The sequence below is a fragment of the Morone saxatilis genome, unplaced genomic scaffold, assembly GCF_004916995.1.
Source record: "Morone saxatilis isolate NCDOM2014 unplaced genomic scaffold, NCSU_SB_2.0 Contig14, whole genome shotgun sequence".
Taxonomy (NCBI): domain Eukaryota; kingdom Metazoa; phylum Chordata; class Actinopteri; family Moronidae; genus Morone; species Morone saxatilis.
The window spans coordinates 7,716,037-7,735,657 of record NW_023339696.1 but is presented as its reverse complement, the minus strand read 5'-3'; the positions used below and the strand labels follow the sequence as shown (position 1 = coordinate 7,735,657).

Below are 19,621 nucleotides of genomic sequence, written 5' to 3'. Positions count from 1 at the left end.
TCACCCCCGCCCCCACTCCTCCAGCCTACAGGCCTGGCTGCTGTGTGTCTGAGGTCATTATCACTGACATCCCTCATGTTGTTGAGGGGTCTTAATACAAAGAAACCGCATTGAAACTAATCAGAAGCCCTTAAATTTAAGTTGTGTGTGTGTGTGTGTTTGAATCATGCTTTTAAAATGTCTTTGAGTCAGCACAAAAATCTTGAGTGTGATTTGGCTCCAGTGCCTGAGAAAGCAGAGAGACCGTGGCAGTGACTGTCTGTTGTAATGAATGATAGGAATATACTAATTTATGCTCTTTAAATCTATATTTAGCGTCTGGTTAGAGGAGCTCACTAGTGAGAATACTGTGCGGTGCTGTGGTTTTGCTTCTTCTTTTCTGAAAGTATGATGTGTCTCTCCTTTTGTTTTCCTCTCCTGACCCGGTTTGTTCCGTTTCCCTGCTTTGTTTACTTGTCACAGGGATATTTATCTACTTTTTCCTCTCCATCACTTCTTCAGCTTTTTGAGTGGAGCTCAGTCCCGGACACAAAATGGAGGCCGGTTTTGAAGGTGGAGGTTGAATAAAGAGAGCATTTGTAATGGAGCTGTTGGAATTAGATAATGACGTCCTCTGTAATGAGAGCATGAACCGCGCTTTAATAATCCCCAAGTGATAGACTGTCATTGCTGTCTGTGAGACATTTTGCTGAATCAGATTGTCTTTTTATTGTGGAGGATCCAGCTCAGTGACGTCCTGCTCTTACTCCACAAACACACAATGAATGCATGTATTCAGGACTTGTTTCTCTATAAGCAAGTAAAAAGTCCTATTAGGATGTGTCTTAGCATCTTGAATGGGAAACTTGCTGCTTTAGATCTTTATTTTACTTTTAGTTGCTAGTAAGAATAAATAAGACATTTGGGCTGCTAACTTTACTGAACAATAGAAATGATCAGTTATAGCTCTAGATACATTATTGATGCTGATGAAGCATATGTCCGAAAACAGTGAAAATGCCCATCACAATTTCCCAGAGCCATTACTTGTTTTGCCCAAAACCCCAAACATATTCAGCTCACTATCACAGACTAAAAATACTTTAATATTCTCATTTACATAACTGAAACCAATTCATTTCTGGCATTTTTTCTTGTTGTTCCAGCTATAAAGAACGTTGGTCTTCTGTCACTGCTTGTGGTCAAAACCTTCATAGGGTACCTTTTGAATAAAACTTCCTTTTGAATGTCATTATACTAAGTGTTTCCACTATCGGTTGACTCGCTGACTTATTTTGTGTCCCGATGTGTTCCACACAGTGACCTTTACCGATTTGGAAAAAGACAGCACTGGTGTCCCATCAGTGCTCGATGTTGTTCGATACTTTGACCTGAGATATCAGAATAGGTATTGAGTGAGGAAAAAAGGTTTTATCGTTGCATCCCTAATCAGAGGTCAGTCAATAATATGATTCCTTTGCTCAAGGACTCTCATGTCCCCCTGCAGCTCAAATCTGTCCATAACGAGCAGGAGGTCTGAATCTTTCAGAGGAAGACCTTGTTCAACCCTCCAACAACTGGATCATTGTGATGTGGATTAAATGTCGATTGGAATTAAACCGGCTCCAGATGTTTTTTTAAACCGACAGCTGCTATTTGCCTGGCAAACCTGAGCCAAGATGGCAGCTGAAGTCTGCTGGCTTTCATTAGCCGCCGAAGGTCTGAGCGAGCTCAAGTGGGTCAGTCAAAAAGCTGCTTTACCCAGTCAAAACTGTTGATTTTGTGATTCGCTCTTAACCTTTATAGATCAGTGTTGAACCTCATGTAGAAGTCTCAGTTTAGAGTCTAACTGACCTATATTGCATTAAGTATTAAAAATATTCAAACAGCGACTTTAATATTTTAAGATCTTTTGACATTACTACCAGCAACTCCTCAGCATCATTTATTTATTTGTTCTTCTACCCACATCTATCATCATTGCTTCTTTACTTTCTCATTTAATAATGGCTTGAAAAGAGGCTTTTAATTAGCCAACATGTTCACCTGTGTAATATTGTGACGTGGGATTCTTAAATTTCAACCATAACCCTTAAATAAATCCATAAAATTCAGCATGAAGTCTTGTCCTATAGGGTCCTTTTGCTTCTGCTGCCCTCTAATTGGTGCCTTGCGGCATTCATAATTGCCATTAATGTGACCCTTGCTTGTTTCCGGACGTTATCATCCACTCCCCTCATCCCTGCAAACAGAGATGATCGCAAATTCCCTGATACTTTAACGACCCCTCATATGGACTGAGACAAAGTTATCAGTCAGCCTGGAGCTCAATGGCCTTTTAAGTGGCCTGTTCTGCCCATAAGCTGTGGTGTATATGTTAGGGAATACTGAGCGCTGGTTTGTCAGCTAAATGGATGAGTCCATCATATCCTGTTGGCTACTGGTGTGACTGCTGAGTGCTGACGAGTGTCTGTAACTGATGGTCCTCTCTGAGAAGCAAGTGTGAGGTGAGCGGAGTGTGATCCCAGTTGGCAGGGCGGTCTTTGTGTCAATTATTTAACTTCCGATGATATGGCAATAAGGTATTGCACCTTGAATGTTTTGTGGTTGTGACTAAGCCTGCTGTCTATTAACTTACTGGATTTATAAGACTTGGTATGAATGCAACTCCTATAAAACTTGACTAAAGCCACATGAAAAGATTTAAAATGCCAAGCAACAGAGACACATTTAAAGAACATTGACCTTTCTTTCCCAGAGTTAGATGAGAGGACTCTCATGTCTGTCTGCTGCAGATATCAGCCAGCAGCCAGTTAGCTTAGCCTCTGTAGTAAAAAACGTTGTGTAACAAAGTAAATTCGTAGCTTGTGAGGGACTATTTCTTGGTCAGGAATAGTGACTTCCTCATGACGTTCAGAAAGTTACCGCACCTGGTCAAAAAATAGTCCGGCACAACCAATCAGAATTGACCTTTTTTCACTTCTCCGATTGGTTGATTTTGTGGCGCGAGAGTTGAGAGAGGAAGAGGGATAAGTGAGAGGGGTTATTATTCCATGTTAGTATGGATAATGCCAATGTACAAATACATTTATTGAGCACAGAACAGATTTTTGTTGATTTTTCTCAAACTCTCCCTCTCCCAAAGTCTCCCACTGCTCGCTCAGGAATGAGGCACAAATATAACGCCGTATTACTTTCGCAGACTCCAGTGGAAGCTCTCAAGTGTTGAAAAGCAGTGATCACGTCAGACCAGAGTTATAATCAGACTTCATCATCATCATATTGTCTCTTGTGTGGTTAAAGGAGACAGAAACTGTGGCTCCATGTTGTGTCTGGCCATGATTCAGGCCCTGACACCCTCTCTGTATCCTTCACCCCCCCGCTGGCAGGAAATGAGACATGAGACACACAACTCTGACCTTGGCTGGTGTGTGTTAATCCCTGCAGGGTAAAGGGTGATGATTTGCTCCCTTTTACAGCACATTAACACACACACACACACACACACACACACCAAACAGGAAAAAAAGAAGGAATGCAATCAATTTATACATCCTTGGTAATCTTCATTGGCTGCAACCTTTAATGTGTTTATAGACCCTCACTGTGTTTGTGTGTGTCTGTGCGTCTGTGTGTGTGCTGGGAGTGTGCCAAGGGAGCACCAGAGAACCTCTGCTCCTTAATGTCGTCTACTTTATTATAGGTTAGGCTTCAGCTGGTCTCCAGTGTGTCATCCTGCTCCCCTCTGGGTGTGTCTCCTCACTAATGCCCTCTAACTCACAGTCCAACTGTACTTCAGTCAATCTTTTTGCAACACACTGAACACAGAATGGGGTTTAAATCAATTTACCCCCAAAAATGTAGGACATCCCCGGGCACAATACTGTATCTCGCATGTCTGACCTCGTTTTTTTTTGTTGCGTTTGTTAGAGGAAGTGGGAGTATTGGAGTTGTGAGTGTTCAGTTTGTCTATACTGTATGAGCAGCTGTGTTACAGTCAGCACAGTATTCAGTGTGTAGGCTGGCTGGCCCGTCGTACTGTGTGTGTGTGTGTGTGGTGGTGTGTGTGTGTGGGTGTGTCGTGTGTGTGTGTGGTGTGTGTGTGGTGTGCTGTGTGCCTGTGTGTGTGGTGTGTGTGGTGTGTAGTGTGTGTGTGTGTGCTGTGTGTGTGTGTGGTGTGGGTGTTGGTGTGTGTGTGGTGTGTGTGTGTGTGTGTGTGTGTGTGTATCAGAACAAAGGCCGATGATCTGGCTCCCTGTTTGTGCCCCAGCTGGTCGCCTCCTCGGTCAGGCCTGATGAACAATAGGAGACACACACAAACACACACAAACACACACAATTGCACTTGATACAATCGCGTGCGTTCACAGCAGGCCTCTGGTGCTGGCTCACAGTAACCGGGGCCAACAATCTGTGCCTGCCGCCATCAGGCTGAATGCGGTGGGTGGGGTGGACAGAAAGATAGGGGGGTTGTTTTCAAGTGTGTGTGTGTGTTGTGCTCTGCGTTAGGTGTGGTTTGGGTGGATTCTGAATGTGTGGTCACTTCTTTTGGTGTGGTCTACCAAAGAGGGACACTGAGTGATATGTGTTTAAGTGCAGACCCTCTTTCCTCCTCCCCCATTAACCCTGTGAGCTTCACAAAGTAAAGTATAGACGTATCTGGGCTTATAAAACATGGGCTGCATAATATGGTAGAAACATATTTGATTATTTGGAGAGATATTTAGATATTTATATGACAATTAGTGTAGGAATGAGCATTTTTGCATCACAAATTAAATTTTCACTTAAAAAATCAGTTAAAATCATGTGTGAAATGTTTGGATGTTCTTTACCAAACACATTTTCTTAAATCAGGAGAATAGGATTTGTAAACCAGGGCATCTCTGCAACACTACAGTTCTTCATTATGCTGTTCTGTCACACGTTTTACCTTCATCAAAACATCGCAGCTCTTGTGATTTGCATATTGCTTCTGCGATTTGCATATTTCAGTAATTACAATAATTAATTGTGCAGCCCATATAAAAAACCACACACATACACACACGAAGCCTGACATGCAGCCCCAGCCTCCCTCTCTGGGTCAGGGTGAGTGTTTTGTCTCTGTCAGTCTTGTATTTTCATGCTGTTTGTGTACCCGCCAGTATTTTTCTTTCCTTGTGATAACTTGTGACCAGTTTCAAGGTGTGTGTGTGCGTGTGCGTGTGCGTGTGCGTGTGTGAAGATGCGACCGAAAACCTCAGACTGTAGAGAAGGGACAAACACTTCCTGGTATCCACTGTGTGCCCAATACAATAAACAGTGTCAAATATCATCCTATTTCCTTCAAAACATTGTAAATGATGTTGAAGAGAGTAAAAATCTCTTTGACAGCACCCAAACATCTCACCCACAGAAATTCAAATCAAACGATTTTTGTGGAATAATCTATTCAAACCATCTCAGTAACCGTGTTATTCAGTTCATATTCCAGTATGCACTGTGTTAAGTTCCTGGTTTATTTTCATATAGTGAAATTCATATTTTTTCCATTTGTCTGTGTCAAACATTCAGGATGAAAATTTAAATAGTGTTTTTCACCCTAGAAATAATAAATGTATTTTGACCCGGAGACAAATAGACTTCTACATTGAATCCTGTACAAATTACAGTATCTTAGGGTGAGTTAGTCACTCTGTCTGGCCACAGTTTCTCTACATTTTCATCAAAAAGTAAATGGATTGTGGTATTCGTTGTCTTGCAGAGAGTTGGACGAGTTGAGTAATACTCCTCTTATGTCTGTATTGACAAAAATGAAGCTACTGTCAGCGGCTGCTTTGCTTAGCTTAGCATAAAGACTGAAAATATGCAAACATCTATCCTGGTCCAGGTAACAAAATCCACCTACCAGGTGATTACCCCACGGAAAACTTATGAACTGTCGTTCTTTACATTTTGCAATGCGTGTAATTTTGAATCAGTAAAACAAATGTAGTGGCTTTTGTTCAGCCCTGGTGGTGGTTTCCTCTAAAGGAAATTATAGTTAATGTCCTATTTTATTTATAAAATCTATTTGTCCTCAGTGTTTTGTAATTAGCTAATTAATGACATAGGTGAGTCAGTAATCCCACTGTAAGTTCCTGGTGGGTAAAGTGTCCAGCAGATATTCTACTCTCTCTCCCTCCTGCCACAGTAATAAATTGTCTCTTCTGTGCTACTGTACTGAGCGTCTGCATCGGCCGAGCAGGAAGCCGCGAGGATTAGAGCAGAGTTCAGTAATGTGACTGATGATCCTGGAGGCGAGCAGAGTCTGACCCTGTTTTCTCCTCATTTTTCCTCCTTTACGCCTCCTCTAATGTGCTCCTTCAAACGCTCCTTGTCTGTTGCAGCTAAACTTGCATTTCATCTTCTGTGACCCCCCCCCCCCTCCACACCATGTGGTTCCCATTATGGCCAGTTATATTTTCCTTCTCAGTTGTGTGTGTGTGTGTGCACGTGCGCGTGTGTGTGTGTGTGTGTGTGCACGTGTGTGTGTGTGTGCGCGCGTGTGTGTGTGCGCGCGCATCTCCCATTTTTCTGCAGAAACTCAATCTGTCCGCAGAGGCCAGAGTTCCCGAGCCTTTTTCGAGACACAAAATTTGAGCAGTAACTCTTTTACTTATAACACCTTTTATGTAACACCTTACGTAATACTTTTCAGTGACGAGGATCTTGATTACTTTTATGTACATAGTATATCTTTGGCTTCAGTTCAGTGTTGTATGGAAAGGAAGACTGTTGTTGTGAAACTATTGGTGACTGTATGAAAATTAAGGGATAAGGTTGTTTGACTTTCTAAAAAAAGCAACGCCTTCCCATCATTATTTTCTTTGGATACTCCACTTGGCTTCAAAAAGTACTGCAACACCCCAACATATCAAAAACAACACAGAACAATATTGAATGGGTTTGACATATTTCATGAGCAAAGAGGAACTCCATCTTTTTTACACATTAAAGTCTGTTTACATCTCTTGGGGAGTACTACTGCACATGTGAATAAAGTTATATGAAGCCTTTTGTCACTCCAGAGAGAGCTGCACAAAATCTGAGTCAAAGACTATTAAAGTTTGAAAATAAACACAAAAAAAACTTAAGTAGCCCTGCCAGAAAATAAAATAAAAATCTAATTTTCATACAGTCCCTCAGCTGACAGTTGACACACATGATGATATGATTTTTTATTATTAACAGCAGCATTTTAGGACAGATTTGCTATGTATTCAATGTGACTGCTGCAGCTGCTTCCGAGGCTGTAAGAGAACAAGAAACATGGAAAAAATGAGCAGAAGTGGGGGAGGGTGTCACACATGAGAAGGGAGGCGGATGGGGAACACATGAGAGCACTGGTTTGCTTTTTCAAACACATCTTTCTTTCTCCCTCTGTCTCGTTCCCTCTCTCGCTCTGCACACATTTACACAACAGTCCACCAGACAGTCCATCTCTCTGTCTCTCCAGCCCTCTAGCTATATGTTCATCCACGCCATGACCTCATCATATACAATAGCACGCATTGTGCTGGGTGAAGAGTGCGCGAGGGGAGTGGCACACTGGAGGGTTGTGTATGCCTTCATCCTATAGTTCACTCGTGCTTGTTTTCTCTTTGTTGCTCTTAAGTGCCTCAGTGGGGTTGATGTGATTTTAATGAAGTCTGGTGTTCTGTAGATATACAGTCGGGTATAAACACGCACACGCACACACACAGATATGCACACTAGCCTTTAGGACTATAGATTGAAATATCTCAACAATTATTGGATGGTTTGTCCAATTGACTTTGATGATGCAATGATTTTGCCATGTTCCCATCAGCCTCAGCTGTACTTAATGCTCAGTGCTAATTAATACATGTTATCAGGCTAATTAAACTAAGATATTGAACATAGTGAACGTTGTACCTGCTAAACATCAGCATAGGCATAAATACTGTCATCATGAGCATGTTAGCTCAAATCACTGCTCTGCTGTTGAAGACTCTGAGTCTTGTTGCTTAATAAAATGACCTAAACAATTAACTGATTATTACAAATGCTGCAGATTCATTTTCAACTCATTAACTGTTTGAGCTCTGACTGTTGCAGTTTACATTCATGGTGGATGTCAGTGAAGTGAAGATTCTTGTGGCCTTATGAGTTTTCTTCCTGTGTTTTGTGACCGTCCACCATGACGACTAATCCTTTGAACTCTATGGGGTCTGTCTGGACTATGACAGATGTGGGTGTGGGTGGGTGTGTGTGTGTGCAGCTGTGTGAAATCCTTTACTAATCCGAGCCGTCTGATGTTGCTCATTTAGTACGTCTGATCCTGACCAGAGGATGTGTGTGGGCGTGCGTCTGCATCTGGACTGTTTGTTGTTAACGGTCACCTTCTGCGGCTATTTGCAGCCCTCACGCGTACGTTGGACTCATGACTGACCTGCTAGCCTGTGTTTCATCTAACCCATTCTCCCAACCGTCTGACCCGGCTCAGGTATGGACCTGTCAGCCAATCAGGACGAGGAGGGCGACCAGGAAGTGTTCCAGGTGGAGATTTGTCGTGAAAACAGGAAGTGCGCGTTCCGGACCGCCGCTGGGAAATACTGGACCCTGACTGCTAACGGCGGCCTGCAGTGCACCGCCTCCACCAAGTAAGCATCGCACACACATCACTGTGTCTCTTCTTCTATGCTCAGACACACCGCCACAACCACACCTGCTCCAATCTGTCGCTCACTAACCTCTCAGCCAGCGAGTGTTTGTGTGATCATGGAGAACCTGATACTGGTCCGTCACACTCTTAGTCTGTAGTCCTCTCTGGAAATTTGAGCTGTGGCATGACTTACCGTAAGGGTTGTGTGTTTAATGGTGTGTGTGCAGTGGGGGGTGGATGACGTGTGGGAGGTGAAGAGCGAGTGATCATGTCATGGCTGTGGCATGTTGTGGGAGATTAAGTGCATTTGTGTGCGACCTCAACCTGTAGAGATTTTCTTTAATGTGCAGTGCTTCTGTCCAGCCAGAGTGCTGGCTGTTAACCCCTGACCCTTGACCCTTGATTCTATGCTCCTGGATGATTCCCTGTGAGGCCCCAAACAGATGCAAGAGTAGAAGCTTAGACTTGTGTGTTACAAAAATGTAACCTTTGACCTTTATTTTGTAAATCTCTTATTTTGTAAGTTTTTAATGCAAAGATCGAGGCTGTAGATGATGAGATTGGTCATAGAAGTGTCCTGAGTTAACCTGGAGGCTGACCACCCCTCCGTTAAGATAACACGGAGCAGAGACAGTCACACTCGACACACTGCAGAGCGCTCTGCAGGAAGTACACCAAATTCCTTCATCACATTCTTGAGATTTGACTCGGTTCACTCCTCGCTGATTAAACCACAGAAATGTTTTCTCTCACCAAGTCCTCTCGTGGTTTGCGGAAACATTTTGGAAAAGTGTTTCAGAGCTCCTCTCTAATAAAGGCTTGTAGCAAGGCCCCAAAAATGTGACGAGGAAATAAAAACCCTGCTCTGCGCCAAGTGAAAGGATTAACGAGCTACTTGATTCAACTTAACCAAAGACTACAAGTGAAGCTTATCCCTCCACCCTGAGCCTACCTATCCAATTACCCAACAATTACTTAAGGCTCTGCATAAAGCGGCTGGGTGTAGTTGTCCGAGCAACAGGAGAGCTGTGACTGTGTGTTTAAACTTGACACTGACGAAAGCGCTACCGGATATCTAACTGCCATGTAAATTTAATTATCCTTCTTACCTCTCATGCCTTCACTTTCTCTGTGTCTCTCTCCGTAGGTCAGCTAATTGCTACTTTGACATTGAGTGGCGTGGGAAGAGGCTGACTCTCAGGGCTGCTAACGGGAAATATGTCGCCGCCAAGAAAAACGGCCAACTAGCAGCCACCATCGACTCTGCCGGTCGGTGAGATTTGTTGATTCAGCCGTTCAGACAATGATATGTTAGCTAACTGATTTACTTTTCAGCAGTGATGGGTGGGTGGGGGGGGGATTTCAACACACAGGAATTAATTCATGGCTGGATGTTCCAGTTGTTTCTGGGCTTCAAAAGGCTTCAGCACTTCTGAGCAGAGCTGTTTACTCTTTGGGGAATTCAGCTTTGTTGCAATCTTTCCGTTTGTTGTTGTTGCCATGTTTCTTGCTGTGTTTCTTCTGAAGTTAATCAAGTTGATTGGAAACATCATGAGAAAAGTCCTGAGTGTGCAGAGGCAATGAGGAGCCTGCACTATGATGGCAAAACAGTGGGGGAAAGTAACAGTTACTCAAGTGCTATATTTAAAGATCCCCTCCGGACATATATTAAGTCAAATACAAATAGTCTTCTTAGAACAATAATGTGGGCTAAGCTAACCTGCTGCTGCCTGACGCATTATATTTATTGGACAGATACCAGCTCACCCAGTTTATTATAGCACACAGATGCTACAAATAGCTAATGTGAAGAAGACTTTACGCAGAGTTTGGCCATTACAGCAACTGCTTTTATTGCTGCAAGACACAGGCATCATGTAAGCAAGCAGATCAGAAGATGCTGCAATCATAAAGCAGGTTTTGTGTGTTGGCATTAGCGGATCAAAGCGCTCACTTTGTGCCGCAGTTTCAGATGAGGGAGCTGTTGGCTACCACAGTGCTCTTTTTTTTTAGGGCATGTTTGAAGCCAAGTTGCTTTGCATACATTTTTAATGAGATGTATGAAAACTCAGCACTCTCAGCTTGATGAAAGAGCTGTAATATAACGCACAAGTTGCAGATTTGGGCATTTTAGATATTAGATAATAGTGCAATTGAATGTCTTTACAGTAGTTTTTACACTCCGACCTTCCAGTGATCATGTCACATCCTTCTCTGTCTCCAGGTGAGTCGGAGGAGTTCCTCATGAAGCTGATTAACCGCCCGATCATCGTGCTGCGGGGAGAGCACGGCTTCATCGGCTGCAGGAAGGTGACAGGGACGCTGGACTCCAACCGCTCCACCTATGACTACTTCACTCTGGAGTTCAGAGATGGAGCCTACAGCCTGCAAGGTCAGTTCAGGTGTTCAGCCGATACACGGTCAGTCTTGCTGAAGGACATGTCTGGGGGTTTAAACTTGCACACGTGCAGCAGCACCACGCAGAAAGGTGTTGCTTGTCAGAGCATGTGGAGGGAGCTCCTGCAGCCATACAAGGGATTAAATCATTTACTCTTTAAGGGATTCTCATTATGGATTTACTCACTCATTAGGCGTTGGTGCCAAAAAGAAGGATTTGATTGGGATAATTTCCCAGCCTTCATGTTATGTAATTCAAACAAAGCAAAATTTTAAGCTGAACCTTTTGTTCCCTCCTTCATGTTTTCACACCCTTACCCCACCTTTCCCCCACATGATGCCTCCATCTACATACTTGCGTTTACCATCTTTTCTCTCCCTCGCATCCATCTCCTCTCCTCCTGCAGACTCGACGGGTAAATACTGGATGGTGGGTAACGAGCAGTCGGTGGTGAGCAGCAGCGACACACCCGTCGACTTCCTCTTCGAGTTCTGCGACTACAACAAGCTGGCCGTCCGCCACGCCGCCGACAGCAAGTACCTCCGTGGCGACCACGCTGGCGTGCTGAAGGCCAACGCCGACGACCTGGAGACCGCCACACTGTGGGAGTACTGAGGGGGAAGCATGGATGCGGTCGCCCACTGCTGCGATGCTGATGAATGAAGTGTGGCGACGCAGCACGGCAGCACTACCTGTCCATACATCTACCTATCTACCCCCCACTCCCCTTCCTTCCATTCCTTATATTATATCCTGTACTTATGACTTTATATGTTGATAAACTGCACAGAGAGAACAGGAAGGATAGAAGAAGAAGGAAGGAGAACACCCCTTTCTCTCCTGCCTCCCTTTCCTTCCCTTCATCCTTCCTTCCTCCCTTTTTCCCAGCTCTGCTCTGCAGCGCCGACCTTTATCTGTTGCCATAGTTACCGTGGGGCTGTGCACTTTTTTCTGCTCCCATCTGGTTCGCTGCTCAACCTGTCACTCAACTCCCTCCTCGCCTTACGATTGGGCCGTCCCTCTCCCAGAGCAGAGCAGAGCCACGTTTAAAGAGCCCCCCCCCGTCCCCGTCCCCCGTCCCCTCCTCTCTGAGTTAACCCCCTCGTCTTTCTACTTGTCTCTATTGTCTGTGTGAGCAGCACATGGTGGCAGTATTTATGGTGTCTCACCTGGTCTGCTAGATCTGTTTCTACCTGATTTAATCTCCCAACGCAGATCCTCCACTGGATAAAATCGACTTCAGCTGCTTCCTGTTAGCTGCATGTCAAAGATGGTGAAAGTGGGTCTGTTTTTGTGCGGCTGGGTCATGTAGAAACAGATTTCCTGCTTCTGTCAGACCAGGTCTAGTTTGTTTTCATGAGCAGGCCTGTTGTCTCTGTGTGATAACTATGTGATATAACTGGAGTGGATCTGATAAAGATATTGAAGATGGTGTAACTGACGGGTTCAAGCCCCACCCCCTCCCCTACTCTTCATCTCAACTGTATAATATTCAAATGTAAACCAGTTTCCTCTGTTGTTCTCACTGGTTGGCGGGGAATTTCCTGGACCAAACAGGATGTAGGAAGTTAAAACACTTGTCAACCCCTTTACCTCCCCCCCTCCTCCGCAAGCTGAACCTATTGTCCCGAGAACAGTATAAAGAAAATAAAATTAAAAATGGTGCGGACATGTGTTTACTGCACTCACCTGTCTTACTGGAAGAAAAAGCACTCGCTAACACACAGTTGGATTCATTTCTTTTTCTATGTCCAAGGCACAGACATTATCATGGGTAGGCGTACAGTAGGTAGCCATAGCAACTGGAGCGAAATGATTTATAGACCCTTTTTTGAAAGCTGCTTTTTGAATCCCTCAACCAAACTTACACCTCAGCCTTTATCTAGACCAAACCTTTGATACTGGATTAACAAACCGTCATCTCACAACTAACGAAAACTGGAACCTGGTGCTACTAACTCACGACATGTCACAAGAAATGTTAGTCCTGTCGAGCATCTCACATACATAACGTCTGGACCAACTCCTGCACTTGAGAGCCTTGCCATATAATAGAAAGGGCTGCAAGAGTGCCCTTAATAACCTAAACCTGCTTCTTATTTGGATTTAATTTCTGTCTGAACTTCAAGGAGTATCACGACAGCCTTTTTTATAATGAGAAATGACCAAATTGTATTTGTTTTTGTTGGATTTTTTTTTGTCCCTGACTCGTCAGTGAAAGTGGGGAAGAGAGAGAACAAAAAAAGAAAAGAAGCCTTTGAATTTGTCGTCTATTTAACTGAAATGTCTGTAATGCAGTCATGTAGCACATTGCACCCATAGGTCCTGCCCTCTTTGATTCTCTACCCTTTGGCGGCGTGCTTTCTCCACAACTCATTTAGCCGCGATGGTTTCTATCTACTGGTTTTTACAGTACAGCAAAGATTATTTTGGCACTAGGCCCTGAATTATCGGGCTCTTCCACTCATCATCCCAATCATCAAGTATTCCTCTGATGTGAAAATCTGTATGGAAAATCCAATCATTGCAGCCCCATGAAATGATACATGATTGTAGCCAGCTCCTCACCAAGTCCGTCCAACTTCCTCTCTGAAGTTTTGACCGTTTTTTGCATGAAGGGTTGAGAATCTCAAGCAAATAAAAGGAGCGGTTATCCTCGGAGAAACAGCATCTCCGAGGCAACCGAGACTGGCTTAGACAAACGGATGTGGAAGGGTAAACATGTGGTAATGACTGTGCCTTACTCTTGAGTTTTTGGGCAGTAGGAAAATAAAAAGATTAAGAAAAAATAATTAAAGTCCACATCTTTGCTTTGTATAACTGGAACTTCTTTTTGTATTATTATTTTGTATAATTTTTTGATATTGTGGATTAATCTCTCTCTCTCTCTCGTGCCATTGGTTCACCTGAAATCCAACGACCAATAAAACTGGGATTTGGAACGCTACACGTCTCTTTTTATTCTTTCTTTTTGTCTTGCTTGCTGAATGAAGGATGTTCTCACTGTTCCCCTTATTAAACCTCTATTCTCCTATTTTTATATTTAGTTAAAATAGTCACATTGTCCAACTGTTGACTTTGTCTCTAGCAGATTTCATCAGTCGTAGCTAATTAGCTAACTAAGCAAAGACTGGTGCTATTTTAAAAAAATAAAAATAAAAATAAAACTCTTCCGCTGATTTTAATGTTTCTAAGTATGTTCTTATATGAAAATATATACTTCATGTCTTTATACTAAAAGACAGGCAGCAAGACAGATTTTTCTTTTAATTAACGTTAGAGCAGACAACCACACTGTTCAATTAATTTTCTAACACTTTTGCTCTTGAATTTTTGATTGTGCAATCACTGATCTGGGATGAGTGTAGCAAACTGTCAACTGGAAAATTACAGATATATTAGGTGTCATTGTGCACATTTTTCTTGAATTTAACATGACATTTTGGTATGAACAGGAGATCAATGAAATCTTTAACTGAATGTCAAATAAAGCAGAGTTTAAACAGGTCTTGACAGACCCAGCTCTGAGATAAAAGATATATGAGATATAAGAGGTTATGGATCACAGGTTAGATTCTATGTTTGTTCTTGCATTATGATTTAATATCTGCAACCTTTTGGAAATCACAGCATTTTCTTGCCCTGCTCCTTTCTCATATAATCGTAATGCTTACTCGGTCAGTTTCTGACTGCAGCGGCTCCATGTGCTGCCCCACTTACACACACATATATGGAAACACACACTTTTTTCCTGTCTCGTGAATAGAGCCTTTGTGTTGAAACATTTATTCTAGTGCAGAGAAAGGGCAACCCCCTCTAAAGATTCACACACGCATACACATGAACACTATTCAGGGTGGTAATGTAATGATGGAGCCTCCAGAGCAGGTCTCTAATCCCCCCCTCCTCACCCCCACCCGCCAGGCTTGCGGATCCCAGAGGAACACCCAACATGGCAAAACAAACACACACCAACCCCTCCATCTAATCTCCTCCCCTCTGCTGCCTCATGTCCCCCATTCAACCTAATCTTCCTCCCCCTGTCTCTCTCTCTCTCTCTCTGCCTGCTTTAACCATCTCTTCCAATTAATTCCTCCCTCCCTCATCCTCTTTTTCTCCCTCTGCTTTTTTTCCTCCCATTTTTCAATTCTGCTGAAAAGATGAGTCACTCAAAATATGACCCAGATCACAAAAATGGGTGCAGTGGTTTGTGGGTAAAGTGTCAGGCTGCAGGCAGAGCCGACTGGTCTCTCTCTCTCTCTCGCTTCCTGTCAGAACAAATGAACGAGTGAAAAGCAGAAAGGGAGGGAGGAATGGGGGAGGGTTAAGGGAAGGGGAGAGGAGTAGCTGTGTGCGAAATGGCCGCCGTCTCCACCCACATCTGAGTCCCCCTACACCTCAACAGATCCCCTTGTTACCATGGGAACACCAGCTGCTGGAAGCTGAGGGGTCTGAATCAAAGAGACGAGTGAGTGTGTGGCGTTGTCAGGGCCAGAAATGTCAAAAACCTTTATTACATCCAAAATGCGGGCTGATGGAGGACTTGTAAGGCTTGTGTGGTTTTGAGGGGGTGGAGGGTGAGGCAGGGAGCGGGGCACAGAGCTTAGGGGGGTTAGGATGAGGAGCTCTGGGGAACAGCAGCAGGAGGAGGAGGAAGTGGGCGTCTTGCCTTTGATCATAAAAAAAACCTCATCATTGAGGAAACAGCACAAGGCCAAGCTCTGCTGAACCACCCCAAATGTTTCTTCCTCCTCTATTCCTCCCGTGGACTCGACTGCAGAGGATGTGTGTTTGTACCGTCCCTTTCATCTTCTATCTGACCCCCTTTCTGCCGGCTCTCCTCGCTCTAATCAAATCTACGTCCACCCGTAATTTTTCAATCTCTTACGTGGCAGTGGGTCAGTGGGTCAGTCAGTAATCTCTTTAGGGGACGTGAAGGAGCAACATGGGTCTGTACAGGATGAAAAGCAGGTTGACTCACTATGACAGATCAGCCATTAGAGACAGAGAGGGCACGTTTGGCATATTTTCACATCACCAAAGTACGATGAATGGATCTGTTGTGTCAGAGCAAACCCAGTGTGGACACGTCTTCACCTTAAACATAAGAAAATTATTACAGTTGTTAGGATACATCCTCTGGGGACAGTGAGTTGTCAGGACAATTCATCCATCCAATAGTTGCTGATATTTTAGTAAAGACAAAACTGACTAACATTGCCATCCACTGAGCCACACAACTCATCATCAGGATATCCAAAAATAGGTTATAATAATAGATTTTGGTGACATTTTGGTGCCAGACCAGCCTCAGGAAACTGATAAGGATTTTGGTGGTGATCCAGATGTCAGATTTCCACCATGAGATGTGATTATTGCTTTTCAGTCAGAAAAGTGAAGCGATGGGTGACTGAATAATAAAACCTTAGTGGGGTGTGTGCAGAGACAGGAAATCCTTTTAACGTGGCTGGAATGATGCCTTTAGGTGCAACAGAAAGTGTGAGGATTGTTCGGCATATGTTGTTTTTTTGGTGTTCAACTAGTTCCACAGAGATAAAAAGTAGTAGTATAGTAGTATAGTAGAAGTAGTAATACATTTAATTGAGAGGTACAGTACAGACCATTGTAAGTAACATACAAATTACAAAAAGTTAAAAAATAGAATAGGAAAATCTCCATGTAGAGCATATTGTGAAGGCCAAATGACTAACAATATAGGAGTATATTATTGTTTAACCACAGTATTCAGCAGGAATGAAACATCCTACAATGACTGTATGAGCAGCTACACAGAGGTAACAGCTGTAAAAGCACACACTCATTAAAAATATACACTCTCATTAAATATACACACAAACAATAACAGACACAAACAACGCCAGCGGAGGTTGAGCAGCGGAAACTGTCTGGGGAGCAAATGCTGTCAGACAGCAGCGGCCCTTGTGGACGGGGCACCCGAGGGCTTTAACATGCGCACACACACACACACACAATGTTGATGATGCAAAAATATGTGTGTGTAGTCGTACAGTCACAACAGCTCTCACAGAAACATGAATCCAGAATAACAGGAAGCGGCAGCAGAGGTGGTATTTGACTCTCTCAGGTGTCTCAGGAGATATGCAGGTCATGTCTAGTTCATATTTTCAGGACTTCAAATCGGTCTCATCAAAACCCATTCAGAGCATCAGGTTCCCACCAGCTATTCACTCAAAGGTCTGAGCATTTGTTTTCAGTGGTCTGAATAGGGAATGGTGGCGCTGTTATTTTACTGACTGATTTACACTATTTATATATCAAGGCAGATAAGGTGAGACCAGTACAGCACATTTCATACACAATAAAGGTGCTTTACTTATTGCATGAAAGACATATGAATAACAGAGATAAAACGAAAGACTAACAGTAGAGAAACAACATATAAGTTAAGTGTGGGCAATATGATAGTCAACATTTAAAATGTATCTAATCTCTTGCCATACATCGTTACACAGACTGACTCTGTCAAACAGCCATGCAACCAGCTCTGTGGGGCAGTGGTATTTTTTTAGGTAAATGCTAACATCAGCACGCTAACATGCTGTTACAATACTAACATGTCGATGTATACCATGTTCACCATCTTAGTTTAGCGTGTTAGCATGCTAACACAAACACAAAAGTACAGCTGATGGTGATGAGTAATTTGTTTGACCTGATCACCAAAATCAGTATGAATTCCACTTCTGTGTACCATCTGAACCAAATAGCAATCACACCAATAGTTGTTGAGATATTGAGTGCTGCAGGAACGAGTCCTAAAACCTGGAACTGGAGCATCTTAGCTCTTCCGGTTCCTTTGCCTCGAAGTCAGAAGGTTTTTGGTTAAATGCCTGAAATAAGATCTGTGGTTTACACAAGCGTAAGAGATTTTCACACTTTACTCTACGACATAAAATATGTCAGTAAATTTAGACGTTTTTTCCCCCCCCCGTCTTTAAAAAGGCGGTTTCTAACAAGCAGTTAAATGAGACTTCGGAGGCTGTCAGTGACCTTCAGCACGCCGAATGTGGAGACTATCTGCTCACTAGTCCGCCTTTAAAGCCTGGTTGTTGGGCTCTTGCAAACTATTCTAACTAAAACATTATAACGTGTAGATTTTAATTACAAGATTTAATTACAAGTTGGAAGTTTGGTGTTGGTGATGTTGAAGCCATGTGACTGTGGTGTGGTTTACTTATAGCCTAATGTTAGCTTTTTACTTCTGGCAATCGAATGTGCTCTTCAAAAATCATAAAAGTGGTGTCTGTCTGTGAAGATTATCTTGCTGAACAACACGTTTAAGAAATTCAGAGCTTATTTTCTGCAATAATCTAAAATCCAATGGATCCCATTACTATTTTCTCAAATGAACCAGGGCAATGCTAACGTCCAGGCTGGACTACAGAGACGTCGTCCCTTCAGCGCTGTATCTCTGAACAATCTCGCTCCATCTAACTGCATTTTCATCTCAGAGTGAGCGTTGGGCCTCCAAGTGTGTTTGAGTGACAGCACTGCATCGCCAGAAGTCTCCTTCATTGAGTATTATCACGTCACTTAAGCCAGTCCTTTGTTCTTTGAATTAAATGAGTCATTAACGGATAATACTCTATAATGCTCTCCGACTGTAATCCATGACCCACACGCTCGTCTGGCGGGCCCCGGGGTGCCTTCAAGGACGGGAAAAGAGTAAAACACAGCAGAATATGTTGTATTCAGAAAGAAGGGACGATTGTTTTCAGGGATCCAGGCTCATCATAGTCTCTGTCCTCAGAGCAGCAGTGACAGTCACGGTGAAGGGTCGCAGGTTGAGGTCAGGGCTTATGGAGGGTGATTACACTCAGCTGAGCAGCCATCGTGTTTACAGCGGTCATGGGAGTCACACACGCAAATAAACTGTGACCCTGTTATTACACATTAGGATCACTTTATTCAACATGAGGAGAACTACAGTAAAGTCAACAGCAATTCAATTCAATTTTATTTATATAGCGCCAATTCATAACAAAAATGATCTCAGGAAACTTTTCAAATAGAGCAGGTCTAGACCGAACTCCTTACTGCAGCCTGCAGTGGTCTGATGTCACAGTGATGTCATATAAAGTCAGGATATCTCAGCCTTTGTTCAGTGTTACTTTTAGCCTTTAGCTCCATATTGTCAGTCCTTCACTTTGGTCCAGGCTGATACATTTCAACAACCGCTTGATGGATTCCCATGAAATTTGATACACACATTCACACACATCCCCCCTCAGGATGAATCACAGGAACTTCGGTGATCCACTGACTAATACTTCACCAAATACCTCCACCATCAGTCTCAGCTGCAGTTTGTGTTTCATCATGTTAGCGTTGTCCTCATGAGCACATTAGCATGATGTTAGCATTTGGTGCTACACACATAGACTCTAATCTTTTCCTCGCTGCCACCGGTCCCCAAACTTTAGGAATGTGAGACAGTAAATCTCTGGAGTACTACTTCAGGGGTAATGCTGGTGTTTGTTTTTTGACTTTGTGGCAGTTGTCTAGGTTGCCTTCTCCTATAAAACAATGTCTTCTGGTGTTACTGAAAGAAA

General features: G+C 43.2%; 1 protein-coding gene across 1 annotated transcript in view; it reads left to right on the top strand.

Annotated features, from left to right (window-relative positions):
- Nucleotides 1–13,974, top strand: part of fscn1a (fascin actin-bundling protein 1a) — a gene marked incomplete in the record, with an annotated part of 14,968 nt that extends 994 nt beyond the window's left edge. The window contains 4 exon segments of the mRNA XM_035655144.1: nt 8,471–8,627; nt 9,777–9,898; nt 10,854–11,021; nt 11,434–13,974. Coding sequence (XP_035511037.1) covers nt 8,471–8,627; nt 9,777–9,898; nt 10,854–11,021; nt 11,434–11,642 — 656 coding nt within the window.
- Between the last annotated feature and the right edge of the window lie 5,647 nt (nt 13,975–19,621).